This window comes from Empidonax traillii, unplaced genomic scaffold, assembly GCF_003031625.1.
Source record: "Empidonax traillii isolate 1590-97213 ecotype Southwest subspecies unplaced genomic scaffold, ASM303162v1 scaffold334:size599637, whole genome shotgun sequence".
Taxonomy (NCBI): Eukaryota; Metazoa; Chordata; class Aves; order Passeriformes; family Tyrannidae; genus Empidonax; species Empidonax traillii.
Genome location: NW_020955527.1, coordinates 385,984 through 409,974, shown reverse-complemented (window position 1 = coordinate 409,974; position 23,991 = coordinate 385,984). Strand labels below are relative to the sequence as shown.

The 23,991-nt window shown below is 42.7% G+C and overlaps 2 protein-coding genes across 2 annotated transcripts in view; both read right to left on the bottom strand.

Moving 5' to 3' along the window:
- The window catches only part of WWTR1 (WW domain containing transcription regulator 1), a 35,878-nt gene extending 24,623 nt beyond the window's left edge, over window positions 1-11,255 (bottom strand). Inside the window, exon 1 of the mRNA XM_027891872.1 lies at window positions 10,759-11,255. Within this exon, the coding sequence (XP_027747673.1) occupies window positions 10,759-11,147 (389 nt within the window). The 5' untranslated portion in view covers window positions 11,148-11,255. The remainder of the gene's footprint in view (window positions 1-10,758) is intronic.
- Window positions 11,256-18,661: 7,406 nt separating this feature from the next.
- Window positions 18,662-22,686, bottom strand: COMMD2 (COMM domain containing 2). The gene is made up of 5 exons (XM_027891873.1): window positions 22,607-22,686; window positions 22,441-22,518; window positions 22,123-22,205; window positions 20,707-20,880; window positions 18,662-20,228 (listed from the first exon to the last, which is right to left on the bottom strand). The coding sequence occupies exons 1-5, from the start codon at window positions 22,671-22,673 to the stop codon at window positions 20,031-20,033; spliced, it is 600 nt and encodes a 199-aa protein (XP_027747674.1). The 5' UTR covers window positions 22,674-22,686; the 3' UTR covers window positions 18,662-20,030.
- Between the last annotated feature and the right edge of the window lie 1,305 nt (window positions 22,687-23,991).

The following is a 23,991-nucleotide window of genomic DNA, read 5'->3' as shown; positions in this document are numbered from 1 at the left end:
GAGCATGGCTCCTTCCTCTTCCCTGTAAGATTAAGAGATCTATAAGAACTTCAGATATTCAAACAACACCCTCACTTTCAGGACCTGATGAAATGTCTGATGGATTCTATGCAAATAATGCCAAACCCTCTCTTTCATCAACATCAGCATCTTCTCTACTATTCCCTACTACCCATTTAGGGGGCTCCCTCATGACACAGAAAAATTTCCACGGATTCAATCTCTTACATGGCATATGCACATGAGGAAAATCCCATCACTTCTTCCAATGAACTGACTCCCAAGAAACAAATTAAAATTGGTCAAATTTCTAATAGCATCTGTTTGGGGTTTACCTAGTTTTATTACCCCCTTACTTTTGATTTTGAAGGTCAGCTTAGAATATAAAAAAAAAAGGTCTAATAAAGAAATGGTTCTTTTCACGGTCGGCACTGGTTATCCACTGCCCTCTGCTCACACAACTTCAGCTCATGAGTTACGTGCTGTGAGGGCCTCAGTACCTCACCCTACTACACAAAAATGGGAGCAGGTTATAAATAACTTCTTCAGAGGTTTCTTACAAAACTCTGACTCCCAACATAATGGTTGCAGCTCTCCAGAGAGTTTTAATACATAAAGGTCAGGAGGTGTCCTACTTGGGCTACTTTTTTTCTTTATGATTCACGGTGGAGGTGATTAGCAGATGAATTTTTCTTGGACCCTATTTCTACCTTCCATACAAGCTGATTAGTTCCCATGGAAGAAAAGGCAGGACAAATAACGACAGTAATCACCACAGTTCAGAAAGCTGACCTTTTACAATCTCAAACTACTGTGTATCCAGGAAATCCTGCCAGACAGTCCCTGTTTGTAAATGGTTGGGAAATGTGATCGTGTGCCATGAAAAACAGATGAAAAGCAGGATCTAGTTAAAAGACCAAGTCTTTTCTCAAACAAAACCTTTCCAAAATAAAGAAACACTGTCTCCTAGCTGACAGTTGACCGCAGCTGAGGAAGGGTAACAGTTCTGCACTGGTGCTCTCTGTACTTGAGAATTTTAAAACAAGACCAGAATTTCAAATAAGATTTAGCTGAACATAAGGAATTTCTGTCAATTCTGACACTGTAGTAATATTCCAATCAAACACAGTCTATTTGAAAAGAAATCTTTCTAAATTTTAAGTACAAATGTGGACAAGGAAGGCTCCCCTTAAGCTGAGAATAACTGTAAAAATATCAGATGTTTAGCAACGTAGGTGCATCTCACTGATTTTCAATGAGGTGCATGGAACACATGTTTGAGGATTACTGGCACGAGCACGAGAAGCTGGGCTCATGTCATAGGAACACACTGTGCTGTATTCAGAAGGAATAATGCTGTAATATAGAAGCAGCACAAATTAATGACATTATTAGTAAATCAGTCCCTAAGCCTATTTATTTAGTAATGAAAGAGAGTGACTGATCAGGTAATGTTTAGCCTATGCATTTAACCTGGCTAACAAATACCATTTTGAGGGGAAGAGGGTGGTGTGGTGGAGAAAGAGGCTTGCTACCCTCAGAAAAGATGTGGCTTTTTTTTTAATAATTAAGCGCTGTATCATAGCTACAAAAAATGCTGTCACTGACTGAAAAAAATAAATTAAAAAGGCAGTGTCATAGAATGCTGTAAAATTTCCTAATAAGCCACTTAAAATCTGGTAACTAAAATCTGATTATTAAAATCTAGTAGGAATTAAATATTTCAAAGCAGCTTCTTACCTGGAAAAGTCTCCTTATATTTCAACTAGACTTCTTATTAAATAAATGCAGAATTATTTCACGGAAACATAGGAGCTTTTTTCCTGGTATCCAGTCTCAGCTTTCCCAGCACAGCTTCTAGCCACCCCTTTGTCCTTTCTCCAGCGGATACCCCCAGGGAGAAGAGCCTGTCACCTCCCTCTGCTCCCCCCAGGAGGAAGCCACAGACAGCACAGGTCACCCCTCAGCCTCCTCCAAACCCAGTACCTCAGCTGCTCTCGACAAGTCATGTCCTCCACTCTTTTCACCACCTTTACTGCTCTCCTTTACAATTTCACATTGTAAATAATTTGATGGACTGTATTTTATTATTCAAAGCCTTAGAATCCTTCATGGTCTTTAAAAAGAGGGAAAAGATGTTGTAATATCCAAATTCAAAGAAACAGTAAGTGAAAATGAGCCTCTGACCAAAACTAAACTACTAGGAGGCAAAAGAAACTTTGTGAGAATGCAAATTAAGATACAGCCTGCAAGGAGTTCTCTCATCTTAATGAAGACCTGTGATGTTTTATTGGTATAATAAGTTCAGAGGAGAGGAACAAAGCAATCTTATTAAAAAATTTATCTGGTAAAATTTAACCCTATGCTGACACTTTCATAATTTACAATCAGATCATTACCTCACTGAGGGATAAGAGTAATAATCCTGTATTTTCATTTTCAGTTCAGCTTCCATCAGCCGAAACAAAATCACTGAGCCTTTTTTCCTCTGGTAAACAACTGAACTGGGACTCAAGCTACACACCAGATTCGTGCCCCTAAAGCCACAGTGCCAACATGGATGCAGTCAGAGGGTCCTGGTGTTACTGTCCGTGACACGGCTTTGCACAGTCATCTTTGTTCTGGCACATATTTGGCAACTATTTGAAAAGAGAATCAACATAGGAGTTGCTTTCTGGAATGTGCAGCATCTGAAACCCCTTCTGGTGCCACAGACTGCTCACCGGTTTCCATGCTGCAACACAAACCAGGGAACTGCCACAGCGGCATGACACTTCATCCAAATGTTTGGCAATGGAAGATCATGGCAAATCTGCCCAATAATTCACAAGACATATAACACAGAATTTAAGCAATCAAAGTTAGATCTTCCCTCTGTCCTCAGAGCAAGTCTACCACAGAAAGAAAATAAACCTAATAATGTGCATCATTCAGTCACTGCAGATGACTGCTTAAATAATGTTTCTTCATAGATTTGGGTGAGTATTGGCATGGTTAATACCAAGAGGGTGTTTTTTATTTACTCATGGACTAGAATTGCAAACTTTTTTGTGAAGTTACAAACCTCAAACAAAGATCTTTCCTAGCTTTGACTAAGTATGTTTTACAGCATACCTTTACTGACTACTCTCAGTGCCAAATCTTTAGCAAAACCTTAATTTCTTTTATCACTGATTTACTGTTGCACTTTCAGTAAGTCACAAATAGTCTCACTAGAAATCTCTTTTATGCTAGTTATTCAGTTTTACATTGTCTGCTCTCTTGCAAAGGCATAATTTCATTGATTTTCCATTGCCATAAATTCTTTCAGTAGCAGACAAAAATTGAAATGCCAACTATAAAACATGAATAAAGAAGTAGAACCCTTCACCACCTCTGACAAAAAGTAAGGTTTTATCTAAAATTATAATATACTGTTTCAGTGATGTCAGGGCTGAGAGACAGTGATGGCAGCATCTGTGAAAATACCATCCCATGACTGGAGAAGTTTTCATTAAGGGAATGGCTGTCAAAACATTACACTAGGTACATTCTCTGCAATATGAAGGGATGGCAAGAATTGCTGGCATCACTGTACCCATCCTGCTGGCAAGGTTGCCATGCCAGTTAGAGGAGTTGTAGGTTGAAGAGACACACATTTATTCAACATTAAAATCTGGTCCATAATTTTCACATCAACCTCACTCACAGCAAACCCTCAGTTTTGGCACGTGCTGATGCAACTCTGCCATATACATTAGCAAAAAAAATATTTTTTCCCAACCTCTCATGGCAAAAGCACTTATATTTCCGTTTAAATATTTACAGTAGGATGAGTAAAACATGAATAGGGAAATGCAGTATCAAAACCAAATGTGAAATAAAAAAAGCTTTTGTGAAGAACTCCCACACTAAATTCTACTCTTGTCAGCTCCAAAGTGCTGACCTTTTCCCGCATTCCTGCAGAGCTGCACGGTGTTGCCCACACAGCATGGCCACACTCATTTACTGATGCAAAGCCTGCTTTGTTTGAATTCTCAGACATCTCACCCAGGTGAGGGCACTGGCAGGAGGCTGCAGAGAGAGGCTTCCACACGACACAACTGCCTGTGTTTTTCTGGAAGAAACCACATGGAACACGTGTCAAGATTAGAAGAGCTGCTTTTGTCCAGACTGTCTGACTAAGCAGACAATACAAAGCCTTTCTTAAGTGGCAATTACTTTTATTCCTGAAGCTTTTGAAAATACAGTATTTTGAGAAAATTCTGAAAACAACTCTGGCATTTCTGCCTTAATGTTACAAAAGGCTGCTTAGGCAAACAATCTGGTTTTGTTCTCCCTTTCTTCCTTTGTAAAAAAGTTGACTCCAAAACTACATCTCCCAAATGATTTATAAGTTAAAGAGACGTTTGGAAGTATGGTCTGAAAATCTAACAAACTCCAGCCAGATAACTTCCATGGAGCAATATTTAAGGTTTATTCCTGTACACTGTCTGCTTCAAGACACTGAAATTTTTCATGAACAAGACCAGATGCTGAAATGAAGCCCAGAAACAAAGGCACGGAGAGGTTACATGATTTCCGCAGAGTCCCAGCACAACAGGAACTGTGCCGCTGTTTCCTCCAGCCCAGGTCAGCTTCCCAGTGACTCGCACTTCCTTCTGCTCAGATGCTGCTGCATTCAGGGGCTTCACAATGAAGGTGAAGACTAAGAAAATACCTCAATCAAGAAGTTTTGAGAACTTCTTTAAAAGCCCATATGAATTTAAGGCCCACAGTTCAAATACTATTTTTTGTTTCAGAAGCAAAAGACTTTGATACAATTTAAGACTTGCTTGACCAAAGACTGTTACTGCATTTCGCGATGCAATCAAACATTGAAAAACAGGAATGTAGAACATTTAATGAAAACAACAACAGCAGCCAAACTAGGAAAACTGATTGCAGGTAATAAAAAAGGATTACTCGTCATACAAGAAAAAACTCAAATGTACCATGGAAGTGCCCTGCTATTCTCAATCCTGGAAGACTGTCAGAATCTTGCACCCAAAAATGATTAGGGACAGATCAATACCCAGTGAATAAAAATGAGAATTCTGACCAAGAAAACACTGAGGGGTCGGCAGACGTATGAGCAGACAAAAAAGTCACTGCGGGAAAAGCTGTGTCTGGACTTGCAGCTCTACCACTGCTGCGCTTGCAGTGCGACTGCCGATGCAGATGCTGTGAGCCAGGAGGAGGTGCAAGATAGCCAACTCATCTTGCACATCTCCCTTTATATTGCATAAAGTTCTGGTGACATTCTAAGCAATTATTTCAATTTTAACATAATACATTTTGCTCAGTTCTATAAGCAAGCCTGTATCTGTCTCTGCAGTGTGGCTTCCACCACATCTGCCTTTAACACAACCACAGGTAGGGAATACTGCAGGACAGTGCAGTGTTCCCAAGATTTCTGTTCTTGAGGAGTTCATACAACAGTCATGGGCAGTAGCATTCACTCTAGCTCTGGACTTTGAGTTATCAATCAACGAAAAGAAAAAGATCCCCAAAGCGGAAAAAAAACCACCTCCATACTACATCATGCTGGCTTTTCTCTCTCTCTCTCTCTCTCTCTCTCTCTAAATGAAGGGGGAAGATGCTGAAAGTCTGTATGTTGAAATCCAGCCCACATGACATTTCCTTTGGATTTAATTGCTTCCATACAATCTGTATCTGCTAAGTCACGCAATGCCCCCGAGCCCCAAATACGCTGTTACAAAGAAGCTCTTGTCCTGTAGTAACCTCCATCACAGACAGAATTTCCAGCTTTAACCAAAGCTTCCAAAAGGATACAAATCAAAGCTCAAACTCCAGCTCTTCCAACATGATTTGAAGGAGTGAACAGCAAAAAGCTGGAAAGGACAGACTTTACAGATTCTCCATAGTCAAAGGTGTTCAAAGTTGGACACATCCATCACCCTTGGAAGCAGACAGCTCTCCACACTGTCCTTTACCAATTATGGAATACAGATGGCCAGGCAGACCAACTTTTAGATGTTGACTATAGCAGCTCATGATAAAAATAAACCTATTATTCATTTTCTTTCCTTGAACAACCCAAACCATTAGTAAAGACAAAACCCTTTCAGATGGTTTCAGAAAAAACACCTGGTTTTCATGGTAGCATTCTTAAATTAACACCTGTATCTATTCTATACACATCTTTCTAAGAATATGTTAAAGAATATTATTTCCTAATGATTAATGCATAAAGCAATTGATTTTTCAGCTCATGTCATGAGATGAATGCATGACAGTTGTCATCCATTAATGCACAAATACTCCTGGACTTTGGGTTTAACACTACGACTAAAGGACAAATTTAAGACAAGTTTTATTAAACCAACACAATTCTGCATGTTCATTACTAACTTATTAGCTTGAAAGCGTACATCAGTCCAATATATTAAATTCTATATATCAACACAACAGTGTTTACAGGACAGTTATTACCGATTCCTTATATAATTCAGAAATTCATAAACAAAGATGTAATGCAACTTCTGTATCTAGACAGTCCTTTACAGTAAGTTTCTTAAATATTTCCTCAAAAGAAGCCCTTCTTGGTAACACTTCCAGAGTCACTGCAGTCTTGCTTAAAGCTTTCTTCACTGATGCTTTACAGCCAAATCTAAAATGTAACTTATCTCCTAACTCAGAAAATTCAGTGGGAGAGGGAATTGGATCACATTCTGCAAACCAAAATGTGTCCCTGAAGCAATTCTATTCCAGAGCTGCTTCTTTCCTCAGATTTTAATAAGTCCCACATTAACCACTAAATTATTTTAAGCATCACAGGTGACATGATTTTAGATTCTGAGAAAATGGTCTATTGATCATGAAAACACATGATTTTGGGCCAGAAAATTAATAAATATGAGCTTCCATCAGAAACTCTGTAGCTGTTCCTATTGTCAAATTCAGAGGAGAAAAAGTAGCTCATAAATCCATGGTAGTTTTTTAAGTGGAACTCCAACATCATCATTAAATCAGCACTTGAACTACAGACAATCACATCTTGAAAATTTAGTTTTGATGTGCACATTCCAATCTCAAAACTTCCTAAGCATCTCTAAAATGAGTTACAAAGGTGAGCTATAGTTGAATTTCCATCAATTAAACTTCCATGTTTTATCACAACTTCCCTGCCTACTAGGAACTCTTTAATACACTCCCTGATTCCAGATAAAAGCCACTGGTAGTAATACATCTTGGTACTTCCTAGCACATTATAACTTATTTGTAATAAAGGGATGCTGGCAATGGGAGCAGTTCAGGCACTAAGTCCCACACAAATAACCACTGGCTATGGGGAACAAAGCAAATGCTTTAAAGTGTGGATGAAATGCTCCAAAAGCTGCATGATTCTGTGAAATGTCTCTCTCTAATGCACAACACCAAAGCCAGCAGGGATGTGCAGGCTCTTGCTTTGCACCACTCTTCTACGAGGACCAAGGAAAGCCACAGCAAGGCAAGTCCCTGCTTGCTGGGCATGGGACTGTGATCACAACTGTGGGACAACACTGCAAACACGTCCTACAAAAGCGTTAGTGCTTTCCACATTCTTATGAGAACTTAACTGAGTAACCCTCTCATGCATCGTCCATCTCCTCCTCCATTTTCAGTTGTGTAACCACATTCCTGAGATGGAAAAGTTTCTCTGTGATGAATTCTGTACAGCACCAAGCACACCACCAGTCTAAAACAATAAAAGTTTCTACAGAATTAACACAAATGGCTTTCAGAAAGGCCATATTTGAAAATCACTTGAGCACATCAACTGTCTTCACATTATTTGTTTTGTCATTCTCAGGAAAAAAGTATTTTCATAGTATTTATATTACTTTTCTTCTGCTGTCCTGTTGAACATGCTCAGTTTTGTAAAACTGAGCATGTGTTAAATCAAGTCTCTCCACCAACAAAAACCAGTAAAAAAAATTTTGAACATTTTGAGTAAATCAAATATTGCAAGGAATTAGCCTTCTTACACTCAAGCAGAATTTAATGGCCAGTATGTCCTGGTAAGGCAAACGTTCCTTGTAATATTTAACAGTAACAGTGTGATAAAGACAACAGTGGGAACAGTTTTACAAATCTGTGCAGTGCAAATACAAAACTCTCCATATTCTGTTATGAGAGTCTGAGCAAGAAGCTCTCTACACACACCGAGGAAACATTAAAACCTCAGTCTTCATTTGAAACATGGGGCTTTACCACCTAAACCCAAATTGGTGGAAAGTAATACTTGAGACATTCTTTTTACAGGATATGTGTACACAGCCCAGCATGAGGATCGATACGCCACTGATATTCCCACTCACCAGCACAACAGCTATGCGAGGCAGTTTGCCTGTCTTTCCAGAAACTCTTTTTATCAGAAATAAATCACACTTAAATTTTTTTCAACACATGCACACACCGAAAAATGCTTTAGATAACACTGCTGCAAGTGTGTGTTCATGAGTCTGTTTTCCACCCCCCTCCTTGTGCGGTTTGGTATTTAATTACAGGGTGGAGTGGTCCCCAGGCTACTTATGTTTCTTCCAGTTACAGCCAGAAAATTTCTGCAAGAACTGACATGCAGGAGTGCAACTGCTTCAAGTTGTAGTTGGTTCCCTGTCAACAAGGTTAGCTCACTGTCCATTGAAACTCCCAATAGCATTTCTGTTTAATAGTTCTTCAGAATATGTTTAAATACAACAAATTGCATTATAAGCTTCAACAGATAATAAAGGCTTTAACAGGACCACCTGGTTTGGCTATTTACTCTTAGTTTGTTTCTCAATTTTCTTTTCCTAATGCCTACAAACAAATCTTTATCATTAAACTGGAAAGCACTGGCTTTTTTTTCTTTATATAAAGAAATGTAACCTTGTATGTCTGATTTAACCAAATATGATTTTCAAGCACATCAACTGATTTGAATCCTATATGTTACTGCATATAGTTTTAAATGCTGTTTTCCATAAACAATCTTAAATTTCTGCAGAAAACTATATTTTCACCTGAAAAACATTACAGGACTATAAAATACCATAATTCATATGTGAGCATTTTATAGCTAAATATTACTCCCAAAAACATTGGGGTATAAAGAAATGCATTTCATGTATAAAGAAATGCATTATTCCAATTAATTTTGAGAAAAATGAGAGAGGTTCTGTTGGATAAGTAAAACTGGGGAAACAAAACAAAGACTATTCTGGGTAACAAATTACATACGCAATGAATATTGTATTTTATATTAATAAGAATGCTGTTAATCAGAGTGTTCCTGCTGATATGATTTGGGAAAAAAAATTGAACACATTTTGAGTTTTTACCCATGCTCTCTATTGAATAAAGGCCTTGCATTTTTGGCCTAAGCAACAAGAATCCATCGACTTGGAAAACTCTGTCTCTAGGTCAGGAATGTGTGACAGGAAGGTGAAACCACATAAACTCATTTTGATATTAGGTATCAGTCAAAAAATAAAGAGCAGACAAAGATTATGCTAGGCAATTTTTAGGCACAAGTATCTGAAAACACCCCCTGGCCAAACCCTAGCAAGAATTCATATTTAATGTTAATTTATGAATGGCCTGTTTCAGTGCTCCTGTCAGTCAGCTATTTCTCTGTCCTTGTTCTCTCCAGAAAAATACATGCAAAGCGTGAAGTCACAAGATCTCATTTAGGTGATAAACTAGATAATTAAAAAACTCCTAAGTTTTGACCCTTGGACATGACCACTCAGTATCATAGATGATATAGAGGCATACAGAAATGTATTTCCTTGCTTTGCTAGTAGCTCTGTCACAAAAGTAAAAATCTAAACTCTGTGCACAGTAAAGATTGGCCTCTTAAGTAATCTGTTGGAGATTCCAAACCCACGAGGCAAAGAAATCATTATACAATCATGTAAATTATGACTTTTTTTCATTTTTCTAAACAGTTTTGTCTCACTTTTCCCTCACACATTGTCCATAAACCATTTATGATAGCTGAATACCCACGCGTGGTTTAATATGAATGTGGTTTACTCTTCTGACAGAGAAGGCTGTAGCAATGAAATGACCTCCTGGAATTCCCTCAGCACCTTTAGGCAGAAGATTTACCAGTAAATATTTTCTTTCAGTAGCAAACATTTTGTCACCGCATTATTTACCAGGCTAATGCACTGCCACTTAATTTGCAATGAATCTGGAGCCGAGTTTCAGAATCCACCAAAATAAGGCACTCTTGTATTACAATTACCACATTTTTTGAGGCCTATTAGGCTGTTTTGAATCAAATACCAAATGTAACAAATAAGTCACTCTGGCCAAAATGACTGGACAGAAAGGATATCGGCAGTTGTGTTACCACATTTCTCAAAATCTGTCACCGTGCTCGGAACACCCCGAGGCCGGAGCGGGCCGGGCAGCCCCGGCACATCCACAGCCCGTGCTGCCTCCGACAGGTACGGACACGAGGAGCCCTGCTCCCGCATGCCGGAAACTCCCTGAAATAACTGTTACTGAACTCGTAAAAAAAAAAAAAATCTTGGACGTGTGGCCAAGCAGGAAAGGAATACGGCACCGACAGGCACGGCAGGGCTCCTGCCCGGCTTCGGGAGCGCCTCCCGGCCCTCCCTCGCCTCCCTCTTCCCGCCGGACAGGAGTTCCCTCACGGGACGCCGCATCCACCTGGGACGCGGAGGTCCCCCCGCCGCCTCGCAGCGCAGCTCCCGCCCGGCTGCCGGGCCCCGCCGCACTCACTTGAGGAAGTAGCGTTGGCCGGTCTGCGTGAGCGCCATCTCCCAGCCCGGCGGCAGCGGCCGCTCGTCCGTCACGTCGCAGGAGCGCTGCCGGAGGTGCCCGTGCTGAGGGGCCGCGCCCGCGCCGGGCAGCGACGCGGGGGACGAGTGCGAGCGGACGTGCGCGGGCGCGGGGCGAGGCGGGGGCCCGCCCGAGTCCGTGCTCGACTGCCGCGAGTGCGAGCCCGAGTCGGGCTCCCTGAAGAAGGACTCGGGCAGGATCTTCTTCCGCCAGGAGCTGGGCCTGGGGTTCATCACCGCGTTGAACAGCGCCTCCAGCTCCGTGTCCAGGTCCTGCGTGACGTGGATCACCTGCTGCCCCGGCGGCGGGGCCGTGGCCGCGGGGTTCATTTTCCGCCCTGACGGCGGGCAGACCGTCCCGGGCGGGCGGTGGCCGGGGCCGGCCCCGCTGCCGAGGACGTGACCCGCGGACCGAGCGGGCGAGGCGGGAGCGGAGCGGGCGAGGCGGGCGGGCAGTGCCTCTGCGGCCCCGCCAGCAGCGCCGGTGTCCCGGGCGGGCGGGGCGGCCTCCGGGCCGGGCCGGGCAGCGGCGGGACGGGGGCAACGCCGGCCCCTCCCGCCCGCCCCCGGCGGCTCCGGCCCGGCCTCTGCCCCGCCCCGAGTTATGCAACTGCCGCGGAAACTTCGGGCGTGGGACGGCCCGCGGGGCCCTTCGGTGCACCCCCTGCTTTGCTCCTGCCTTGCCCCCGCTCCCCTCCGTCGTCGCCGCCGCCCGGACCCTGCGCTGCCGAGGCCCCGCGGGGAGCGGCTGCCCTGGCCCGGCCCGCAGCGCAGGGCCCAGCGGGGCCGTGGAGCCTGGGGAACCTCGGAGCGCTTTGTCTGTCTCTGCCACGTTAGTGAGCTTTGCTCCAAAAGCATCGTTCAGGAAGTTCAGGAGCGATGCTAATTTCTGGAAGAAAAATGATGTTTAACTTAGTTTGCATACAAGCTTAATGGCATGATTTAGTGATGCTATGGTGATGAGAGTGAGGAATGAAGCATTCGTGGTGACATGGACTGTAACCACATCGCTGTAGTTTAGCTAAGGTTTGGCTCTTTGCTGGCTGGTACGAGTCCTGTGCAAAACTGTATCATTAATTTTCCAATTCCCTGTCCAAAGGCGCTGTTTCAAACGCACCTGTGATGCTTTGTGGATCTCTACTGATTGCCTGTCCACAGTCACTTGACCTTGGTTTAGTCTATACTAGAAACCAGAGCTGTCATCAAAATGCATTGCTGAGGTTTTCTACAAGGAATACATATAATTTTTTTAAAACCCTGTCTTATTTTCTGGTGCACTTGGAACAACTTCTGAATGGTGATGTGACCAGCTTAAATTCAGTAGCTGTGTCAATAAAGAACAATGTTGTTCACTTTCCAACTTCAGTTTTTACAGAAGGAAGCATAAAGTGTTTTTATGACTACACATGTAGAGATATAATGCATTGGCTACACAAACGCGTTACTTTAGTAATGCATTTTGTCATTTTATTTCTGCATTTTGGACAGACCCCAGGCTATGCTGATCGATAAGAATACATCCTCCCCACAAATCAGAATCTACACTAGAAAAGTCTTGGGCAATTTTTTTTTTTTCTGAATGTACTTATTTCTTAAAAAGAAGCATGACCTTTTCTGAACTGCATTTGGCTTCCCCAGCAGAGAGCTTGAGCCTGACTTAACCACGTTTGTCTCTTGATCAGTGTTACCTGTAATGCTGGTAATGCAGATTCTGAGAGCTGTGGTTTAAGCCTGTACACAAACTTGGATCAGGATCAGCTAGGTCTGTGGAACAGATCCTGTGCACTTCCTGATTGCCTCGCTTCAACAAATATTCCCTCTTGTTTACTTTTCCTCACATTTCCTGTCCATGTTTCCATTGGCTCAGCAGATCTTCTCCTTGGGGTTTCCTTTGCTGTTCTTTGTTTTGTGTTCCTTTTTTGTTATTTTCCCCCATATATGCTGCATTTCTGGTCAGGAAACCCAGTACTCCTGAGACTTGTTTATGCTTCCCTTCCTGGAGAATTTTCCATGTTATCTTTTGTACCATTCTTCTGCTGCTTCCTTACTGTGTTCCTTGCTGCAACGAGCTCAGAGAGCTGTGCTCATCACAGCACCTGCTCTCCAGGGTTAGGCAGACATTACATATCTTTTTTCTCTTTCCTGCAATTTCCTGATTTAAAACCTTTGGATATGAGATTGTGTGTGCACGTGGTTATTGCACAGATAATGATCTGAACGTGATTTTTCATACAGCCTTTAAAAGGGCTTTTTTGCTTCCTCCAGGCCTCTGTATCCTTGAGTAAAGACACCCCACGCCCCTCTACCTGTTCCAGTCCTTTCCAGGTGACGAGCCCATTCAAGGGAAGGCTCTGACAGTCCAATTCATGGGGCCATCTCGTCTGTGTTAATTAGACCACTTTCATAAGAGAGTGTGGCATCCTGTGAGTACATGCACATTTGTTCTAAACCTAAGCAGCATTTTATTACAGCCAGACCTGTCTTCAGTGAGATGTATTTCAGCTGCACTTTTAACTGAATAATACAATTATCTGCTATTGTACCACTTTGTGTAGGCTAAAGCGTTTTTCTCCACTAATCTGAAAGTGATTAGAACTGTAAGAATAAATTCTCACATTGTTGTTATTATTTAGAAATACTTCCTTCTTTAGACACAAAAATAGGATATGACCACCAGCTTTTAGAACAAATTATTCCATATGTTCAAGTCCATAAAGACAAGGACACTTCCATCACAATGCGATTGTATTGAGTGATATGGGAACCAAACCACTAATGTGACATAGAAAGCTCCTTATCATTACTTTTTTATTCTTTTTACAAGATCCTATGTTGTAAAAAAATAAGACAATTACATTATTTTTCTCGATTTAATGTGCTGTTCAAATGTTTTTGAGTAGTACAGAGGTTTTTTGTTCAACTGAAGGATTTACTGAAGTCCAGTACTCTACTTGTGGATTTTCTAGCAGCAAGTTCAATCTACACTTCAGCAGAAGCCCAAGCAAATAGCTAGAAGAAATAAGTGCACTTTTAAATGTACTCTTAGATGATGACCATCTAATGAGTTAAAAGAAACAATACCACATGTTGTAATTTTTAATCCAGATCCATCGCTGCTCAGCATCAAAGCCCTACATAGATTTAATTTTTCTGAGAAAGCCCACATTGGTGAAGCTGCATGAGTGATATCTGTTAGAAAATAAAACATCCAGGATCCCTGGGCAAGCCTTGTGCTTTTGGGTACCCTAGACACAGGGACACAGCACAGCTCGGGCTCTGGCCCTGCTTTAGGTTAGTTCTGTGCAAGGAGACTCTGAGTGGGCAGTAACTACAGCTGGGTGCTCCCTGTGCGTCAGCTGAGGAGCCACATAAGTACAGAACACTTGTGTTCCTTCAAACTAAATAGGAGAACAAGGAACACAATGGAACAGTAAACATGTTTCATGGAGTTTCACTATAAAAAGGTAAATATGTGCAGCACACACGTACTTACACTCTAAAAACATACAATTTGTCATGCAAATAATTTTTATTTATTCTTATGGCAACGGGGTATTGTTTGATAAACTTTTTTGTGTATTCTGCTCTTGCTAGTAGTTCTGTATTAATCTAATTTTCAAGAGACTTCTGCAAAAGCGGACTTCTGTAAATGTAGTGTGTTTGTTCACAAAGGGGTCAATGCTTCTTTTTGTCTGGGTGCATTTCCCAGCTGTTTGTTCCTCAGGTGACTGACAGCTTCGAGACTTTGGCTGGCATCTTGGGATGCATGCAAAGCATGTCCTATGTAGGCAACTGTGCTGTGGTTTATTGAATACAAAGACCTGGTGTCTGTTAGGAGTTTCCTCAAAGCAGCTGTGTAAGCATATCCCTCCCCAGACAGCAAAACCTCTGGTGTGGGCAGGCTGCTCGCAGAAACCCAATTCTGTCAGCTCAGTTCATGTTGTTTTATAAGTTGATGTAATTTTATTGGCAAGCAAGCTGTGTGGACATCTCTAGTAGATGACTGCTCAGACATTCATTTTGGAAACAGCTGCTCTAACCAAAAAATTGCAGCAGTGTTTGAGTCTCAGAGACTGAGCCTTAGAGCCCAGCCAGCAGAATGGGACATGCAGACACTCCCCAGCAAGGGCAGCTGACACACTAGGTAGGGGCAGTCTGCACTAGGATCTGGGGAAGGCTGCACTGTGTAGTTTCCAAACAGTTAAAGCCATGTCAGAAGTCCCTGTGCTGCAGCTGCTTGTTTCAGCCTCTTTACTGAACTCAGCGTGGTCTCTCCCAAGAGACAGAGGAACAAATACAGAGACAGGCCATCACTGGTTTGTCTCAGGCATCTCCAACTGCTGCTGACAGTGAGGTTCGCTAATATAGCTGACTTTGCACATAAATGAATTGGGAAACAAACTCACGCTTGTGAAAATGGTGGTAATGTTTAAAGGATATAAAAACTACCCGTTTTTTAGTTACTTGAGGCAGATTTGGGAGATGATTTTTGGCCAAATTTGGTGGGATTATTAAATCCCAAAATAATCACGTAAGATAAAGTGGGACCTGATCTGCCACTTCAGAATGACAAAAAGAAATACAGAAATTATTATAATACAGGGTGATCTGATGGGCCAGAGTTGTTCCAGAGTAGCTGTGTCGGCCTGGAGTCCCTGTGTGCACAGTGCCAACAGCCCAGAACAAGGACCCAGCCACCACGGCTGAAACAGGGAGCGGCTGCAGAGCCAAGGCAGCCTGGCTCAGCTCTGCTGTCCAGGGCAGCACAGGGCAGCACAGGGCAGTGCTGGCCAGCACACCGGCACAAAACACGCCTTTGTAGCAGAACTAATTTAACTTGCAGAAAGATACAGTTTTCTTCTGTGTCAATAAACTGCATGTACATGGAGAGGGTTTTCTGGTGTGGATTTTGCCAGAAAACAAAGCTAGTAGTTTAATTATAATCAGATTTGGTATTTTGGGAGAGTCTTCCAGCTTGAATTCCCTGTGTCCAATACAGATTTGCTGAGGTGCAGCATCTATGAGCTTCTGCTGTCCATGTACAACATACCAGCTGTCCCCTAATAAGTGTGTGTATGTATATGTATATATATACATGCATACATATATATTGTCTTGAAAATAAAATCAGCATAAGTATTTAACAAAATCAGTTGTGGTGTAATAAACCTGACCCTGACAACAAAGCCAAGCACAGAGTGAGAATTTGTGCCGTTTATTCAGACAAGTAAGGGCTTCACTCATGGAGTTTTGCCAGGTTATTCCTAATCTTGGACTTCTTTTCCTACCCACCACCTACCCTATCCTGGGCAAAATCACAGTATAGAAAACAGGCATTCTTACAAACACTGGAACTGACATAAGACCACTATTCAAACCTCTAGCCCTAGACACAGACACATTTCATAAACAGCACAGTTAGTGTTAAATCCAAAATACAATGCTAAGAAAAAAAATCTTAGTTCAGTGGTTCTTCTGGTAAGTAAGAACTGTAGGCCTAATGCAAAATTCAGACACTGATTTTGTTCATATATATATATCTATCTAAACTGACTTCAGAGATGTTCAGAAGAAAACAGTTCCCCCGTATAATTCAGGGAACATCTAACTAATTGGCAAGTTAAAAGGTGGACAAGTATTGCTTACACTAGAAGACTGAAAGAACATGTGGCAGAGACAAACAAAAGTACAAGAAAATAAAGCTTGTAGGAGAGTCTAACTACACCTCAGAGAAAGGAAATTGGTTAAAACTTGCAATAGAAACTTAAATAGCAGATTGTACAAAATGGATATGATAGTGCAGAGCTGATTCAAAAGAATTTAGGAAAAAAAAAAACCAGGAAGAACAGCATTGCTTCTTGAGTTTATTGAGTGTTTAAAAGAATATAAATGTATTACACCACTACACAAATTACACCACCCTGAGTTTTAAGAACTGGGTTACATTTTGTTCTCTGCTAAGCAGCCGAGCAGATAATGTTCAGATTCAGGAAACAATGTTTTATAGTGGTTGAAAACTGGAAGTTTTATTCATTTCCAGTTTTGGAAAATGTCAGGTGAAGCACATCCCAAGCCAACTCTTGAGACCATGAACAATTCTCATTGGAAGACAAACACCCACTGTGTAGTGAAATGTCTCCTTTCTGGATTATAAAACCCGAACTCTGTGCCCTCTACCATTTAAAGCAGGAGCACGTAGACCGGGACACAGATCTGTTGGGAAGTATGTAGCTGAGGGCCAAGCCTGGCTCTGCTTTTAAGAAAATAATCTATTTCATGCCTAAACTAGTTGCGTTTTTAGTTGGTCTGTGCGCTCAGAGGCTGCACTGACAGGACGCTCACCTGGATTTAGTGCTCTGTCAGAAAAGTGAGAGGGAACCCTCACATGTTGCTCCCTTCATAAACCCCAACATTCCTTGAAATACTCAGGAAGGGCAGTTCTGCCAAAGGCAATCTGCAGTAAAACCAAATGTATAGAGGTTATGCAGTGGGGCCAACAGATTATGTTCCATACTTAATAGGTGAAATAGCAATGGAGTCAACTTCCTCAGACTTGAGGGATGTAATTTGCTGCAAGATTACAATGCTGCACTTCCTACAAATCAAATTGGTTAGTCATTTAGAAAAAAAAAGCTACTTAACCCTTAAAGAGGTAAGTTGAAAGTCACTTTTTTCTGTTATAAAATCAACAATCAGTTCTTCCACACTCGAATAGTAGAGAAATGGCCTCAAATGTCACTTGGCTTTGATTGGCTAGGTACCAGAGCAAATCTGAAAAAGCCTACTAAAATAAAATGGGTTAAAAGTAGCAACATAACATTTTAATAGCTTGTGAAAATGCTTTATAGTCTCCATATCCTGTTTCTATAAAGCAAGTGCAAGTTCATTACAGAAGATGCATTAAATATAGCTTTATATGCCACCTTTCACTTGGGAGTTTACAAAACCGAAAAATCCAGATTGAAAAACCTAAAGAAACAGATGCAAAGGTGAATTCTTATTTTACCAGGCTCCCTGGGTTACTGATGTAGATGCCTTTTCCCTACCCAGCCTCACCCGCCCTCCGTGGCACCGGCAGTGCTGCGTGGTCACTCGCCCGTGCGCTTCAGGTGCCAAGCCCTCAGTAGCTGTCATGGGTGCTGTGAAAACAAGGAAAGGAGAACTTGCAGAGGTGGAGTTAGACCAGTTCCAACCTCACCTAAAGGCAAATCTGCCTTTCCAATAATGAAGCCGAAATCCTCCTGCCAAGCAGCTGCTTTTCCAGGCTCAGTTCTTCCCCCAGAACAAACTGAAAGGTACAAATTCAAAAGCAACACACTTGGTGTAAAGGATCTTTGCCCCTCCCTCTCTCTTGTCTGTTCATGGATCCCTGCGAGAGCTTGAGTTTCTCTCAGTTTCACTCAGCTTTCAAGTTTAACTTTGACCATCCTCAATTCAGGTCATTTTTTGTAAAGGGAAACAAGTGTTTCATTTTCCATTCTCAATATCTGCCTTCAACTGTCCATTTTACTCAGGATCCCCACGGGAAACCCTCCCCTTCTCAGCTAGCACACGCTTCAGGATGTGACACATGTAGATTGCCAGCACTTACCATGATGTTAGTCAGCTCTAGAGCAGCTGGGGTTTTTTTTAAGAAGTTTAAGAGACAAAAAGTTCATCAGGCAATGACACAAAAAGCTTCAAGGATTTGTATCTAAAATTCCTGTCTTGCTGCCCTGAGTTACAGACTATGGATAGAGTGAGAAAAGATGGAATATGAGGGAACCACTCACCTACTTTTTTTGGCTGTTTTTGTGTCTCACTGAAAACAGAGGCAAATTATAAAAAAAAATACAAACCAAAAATCCCAAGTAGTGACATTTAATTACCATGTATTATATATGAAGATGATTCTATGAAAAGGGTTACCACATATGGATGATAAAAGAAACACATGGCTGATGCACGGGAAGAGGAAATTCAGTTTGTTCACACCGCTGCCACACTGCACAGCATCTGCAGAACAGGCAACTCCAGGTTCCTGACAACTTTTTTTAAGGCACTTCAGCCATGCAGGTTTAATTTGAAATAGTACCTCTCAGAGGTACAAAAATTCAAAACAGAAAGAAAAGAATGCAGTTTTGAATGTAAAAACATATTTAAAATAGAAGTTTATGGTGTTGCCATGAAAGACAGTGAATATAGTTATTGCCAGAATCTGTATGTTATGGTTCTCTCTCGCCTTTTCATCCTCTCCTATATACTTTAGGGCCTTTATGATGCACCCTCAGACACTAGAGCATTGATTACTAAAACTATTCAATCCTACTCACAAAAGCTGCAAAATACTGCATTAAAATAAAACTGAAAAGTGACTTTTGACATCATCTTTATTAGACATTTTTCTTAACGATGGAAAAGCATAATTTTGGTTGCAATAGCCGGTCTTGCCTTTATGAGCACGACCCGAACAGGGGAACGCAAACCATAGCATCAGGGCACGAAGACCAGAGTTAGCAGAGGTTAACACTATTCTTTACCTGCCTCCTCACCCACAGCTCTGCTTTTGCAAGTTTTCAGACCACCCTCACAAATAACCAGTTTGCCAACCCAGTGCAGGCCACTGGGCCGGCTGCAGAAAGCCTCAGCTGTCCTGGGGGGTCACAGCAGGCTCTGCTAACGGAATGTTAGCTTGGTTATAGGTGAGAAGGGCAGAGCAGCAGTGTCACACCAGCCCACATTGACGCACTCCCCCTCTGCAGGAAAAGGGCAGCAGTCCCACATCGGCTTTTACACACACCTGAGTCCACACGGGAGAAATCTTCCTGCAAAGTATCATTCCCACCACTGTAAGGGTTTAAAAAATATTTCAAAAGAGAAAAAATTATTTATAAATATGCAGCTTCGTATAATATTGAGACAATTCTACCTAAGGTAGGAAAGCTCAAGCAGATCTATAGTAATTTAGAACTAAAGGAACTAAAGGAATTCTCAGCATAGTATGCTGAATGCCTCCATTTGCAAGTAAAGCAAACCCCATTACCTATCTTGTACCAGTCAGGTTTGCAAAGCTGGCAGCCGAGGACATTTGGCCTGTAATTACTGGCTCAAGATCCTGGCACAGGAAAGCAGTTCATCTGATCCAGATGTTTCTTATTCCTCAAAACGTATCTGTGAGCATTGTTTTGAGCTGTTTCACAAACTGCTTAGTCCAAGAGCAGGCAGGACTTGAGGCTATTTCATGTTGCGCACTATTCTCCTGCAGTGGTTTGTCTTCATCTCCCCCAGTGCCTGCTCCAGTTGCTGGATCAGGTGGAGGAGGGTAGCAGGGTCAGTTTGCAACACCTGGGCAGTTTGATCTTCATTCTGGTTAAGATGTAGCTTCATGGTCACAGCAGGCTTGATCTGTTGTCTCAAACTTCTGCTTGCAAGCTGCAGGAGCGGTTTGATGAGATGGGAACAGGGAAACAAACAATAGTTATTGATGTTTGTACCTACAATTCCCACCAGGTTTGCAGAATCTGCTTGGAGGACTGTTCAGAAACCCTTTTTATCCACATTAAAGATACACACGATCATTACGGAATACTAACCCACTTTAATCAACGCTTTCATAATGCTTCTGAAAATTAGGTGATAATCAAGACCAAATATATTTTGTATATGCTAACACTTTTAAAACACCAATGAAGCCATGAATTCAGTTTTCATCAGGCAACAAGTACTTTCCATCATTGCATATCCTGTTCATCTTACAACTGGTCGGCTGTGAGGCACTAACGAGGTCGTGTCAGTTTTAAATACATGAAGTATTGCTACCTCAATTACTTTTACACTGTTTATAAGTTTTTTATGATGTTAAAAAAATGTGAAGTAAAATATGAAATACTAAAAACATCAGGGAAATCACCTGCACATCCAGTCTCCACTCCAGACTGTGGTAGCTGGGCAGCCTCGGTGCCAGCTCTCCAAGAATGGTCCTGATCTCCTTCCTGTTGTCAAGGTACAGCTGGAGCAAGGATTTGTTCAATTCATCTGAGAATCCCAGAACATGAATGGAATCTTGAAAGTCAATCTCAGAAATCTAGAAATAAGAATTTAGGCCTTAATATGGAACTCTGTAATCATCATCGTTTTTCAAAAACCAAATAAAACCGTAAATAAACATCACATGTGATATGGTGCAGTTATTTTCCTGCAGGAATGTCCAAGTACAGTTCTACACCTTGGACAAAACAAATATGCATGTTTTAAGGGATTTACAGATGTTGATGTATCACTGCAGATTTGCATGAGTTTCAGGACAGTTGTAGATCATTCTTGGAAAGAAGAACATTCAAGGCCCTCACGTGTAAAGCCTTTGCATCAGAGAGCATAACACAGTGCAGGGGAGCGCCTAAGCTGTGTCATGAGGCAGGACATGCTGCAGGAATCCATTTATCAGGACTGTTCCTGTGCCACTGATATCCAGACTACAAACACTCGGCAGTGATGTGTGCAAGGAGCACCAGGCACAACGCTCAGGCTCCTGGCGCAGGTCACGGTCCTTGTGCTGACTGCAGCAGCCTGGACCAGCACTGGGGCAGCAGGTACTGACTCCATGGAGAATGCCCTCGTACCTCTCCAATGCATCTTCGTGCAAACACGGTCTGTGACAAGTCACGTTCTACCATAATACCCTGTAACCTGTCAGTCAAGTCCCATTGCTTTAAGAAAAGGCTCTGCAACATTTCTATCCCCTCTCCCCCACCTGCTCTTGGGAGCAACACTTGACTGAATTTAATCTAGCATTTCTTGCCTCTGTATCCCTTCTCCGTGTAGTCATTGTTCAAATATTCTACTATATCAAGTTACAACGGAAGCAGTCATTATCCAACTACAATTCTTTTAGTATCTGCTTACACCCACCCAAAACTTTGATACCAGGAGCTGAAAAAGCTCTCAAACCCACCACATGAGACAAAGACAAGGAATGATGAATAGGGTGTTAGTCCAGCCCATGTCATGTACAGTAGCTGGACAAAATCTTTGCTTGAGTTTTATTATTTAGAGCTCAATCCTGAAGGATGCTTCCCTATATAGAGTAAATTATGCCATTACAATGTTGTCAAGTTTTAGCTTCAGACACTGAATACAAATTCCAGCCATCCACACAAATGCAGTGTTTCAATAAGACAACAGTCTGAGACACCTTTCTCCGAAATGAAAATATGTCATCAAATTTTGAGCTGCATTGTCCCCATTCACCAGTATTTTCAGAGGTCTAAGTGTTCAGAAGACATCTCCGGAGTGCATTCCTGAAATCCTTACACTAAAGTGTCCTTACCATAAGCTTGGAGCTCTCAGTAAGAAGATACGTTAGTCCCTCTACTCCATGCTGAATGGTGTCAACGCCAACGTTCAGCTTTCCTTTAAAGAGAAGACAAAGTGTCTTTTACTTCCTCGTTAACTACTACAGCAGCGAGATTCAAAACTGCAACGCTAACTTCCAAAATAGGCATAGAAAAAGAAAAAAAAAAAAAAGAAGGTTTCACACCCTTCAAATAATAACGTACATGTTAAAGACCCCTTGAAACCGCGGCCCGGTCCCGCCCTCCCCACGGTGCGATCCGCCCGCTCCCCACGGCCCCGGCCCGGCTCTCACTGGCGGCGGCCTCGCAGGCCCGCGGTGCCGCTCCCCGCCGCAGCTGCTCCAGCGCCAGGCGCCCCAGCTCGCCCACGCCTGCAACGAGAGAGAAGAGACCCCGCTGCAGGACGCGCTGCAGCCCCGGCCCGGGCCCCGCCGCCCGCAGGCCCCTCGCGGCCCCGACCTGCGCCGCCCGCCCGCGGCAAACAGCCCAGGTGCGCCCGGTGCTCCGCCGACAGCACCAGCAGCATCGCCCTGCCCGCCCCGCCGCGCCACGGCCCGGCCGCGCCTGCGCCCGTGCCTGCGCCGGGCCCGCCCCCGGGAACGCCCGGGAACCGCTGCCCGGGCCGGGCCCGCCCCGCAGCAACCAGGCCCCGCAGGAACCGCTGCCCGGGCCGGGCCCGCCCCGCAGCAACCAGGCCCCGCAGGAACCGCTGTCCGGGCCGGGCCTGCCCCGCAGGAACCAGGCCCCGCGGGAACCGCTGTCCCGGGCCGGGGGGGCGGGATCGCTCCGGGAAGCTGCGGGACAGCTGCGCTAGGGGGGGCCAGGGTGACGGGTCCCCTCCGAAGTGCGTGTTGCTGCAACAGAATCAAATTATAATTCTGCCAGCTGTAGATCCGCAGTTCAAGCCCGTTTCCATTTACAGCCATTTACATCTGTGTCATCCAAATGCTGGTGGTGCTGCTGCTCCAGGGTGCTGAAAGCGTGTTCCTACCATGTTAAATAAAGAAAAAAAACAAAAAAAAAAAAACAGGGTGGTGTGATGGTTTGGACTTGGCTTCTTGCTAAATGCCCGAAAGTTACGATAGCAGCCTCCTTTCCCCTTCCTTTTTTCCTTTAAGTTAAAGGAAAAAGAAATTATAAAAATTAAAGAACTCAAAGTCAAGTTGCTTATATAAAAATATATCTATATTTACGTAAATTTCAATTATGTACAGTTAATATGCTATATACACAGTAAAAGGGGGTCCACTCTTCGAAGGGATAGGGAAAGGGGAAAAAAGGGGACGAAAGGGAATAAAAGGGACACCGAACAGGTATACTAGATTAAACTATACTAATAACTAACAAAACAGATCTCACCACGTCCCTTAGAACAGCAGGATCGGCAGTCACAGCCAGCACTCTCCAAACCTTCTTGTGGCAGGACGGTGGACTCTGCAGGCCTCAGCCTGAGATAAGCGAGACCAACGCAGGGACCCACTGTTCCCAAACCTCGCCGGAAGAGAAGAGAGCGAGGTCTCTAATCTCTGACTTATTTATACTCTGGTTTACGTAAAAATTGTGTGGAATACTGGGTACTTGGCTACTTCCTTGGTTACAAACTGGTCATCAGGAAGGCCTAGACTAAAACCATCACAGGTGGTAAGTTACTAACATGATGCATAACATCTTCTCATAACTCTTCTTTCCTTTAAAAAATAGTTAATTTTGTTAAACAGAAAGGCTGGTCAACTGTTGAAGGGTTAGTTTTACAACATAATAGCATGTTCCAGCATAATTTTTTTCAATTTATAGGCTTATAAATTGCCATAGATATATCTACAGGAAGTGTTTGCAATGTTATG

Excerpts from the sequence above, each read along its gene's own strand:
- COMMD2 (XM_027891873.1), bottom strand. The coding sequence starts at position 22,673 with ATGCTGCTGGTGCTGTCGGCGGAGCACCGGGCGCACCTGGGCTGTTTG. Across the intron at positions 20,881-22,122 it reads CTGAGAGCTCCAAGCTTATG|ATTTCTGAGATTGACTTTCA; the intron begins GTAAGGACACTT and ends TCTTATTTCTAG. Across the intron at positions 20,229-20,706 it reads AGTGGAGACTGGATGTGCAG|CTTGCAAGCAGAAGTTTGAG; the intron begins GTGATTTCCCTG and ends CCGCTCCTGCAG.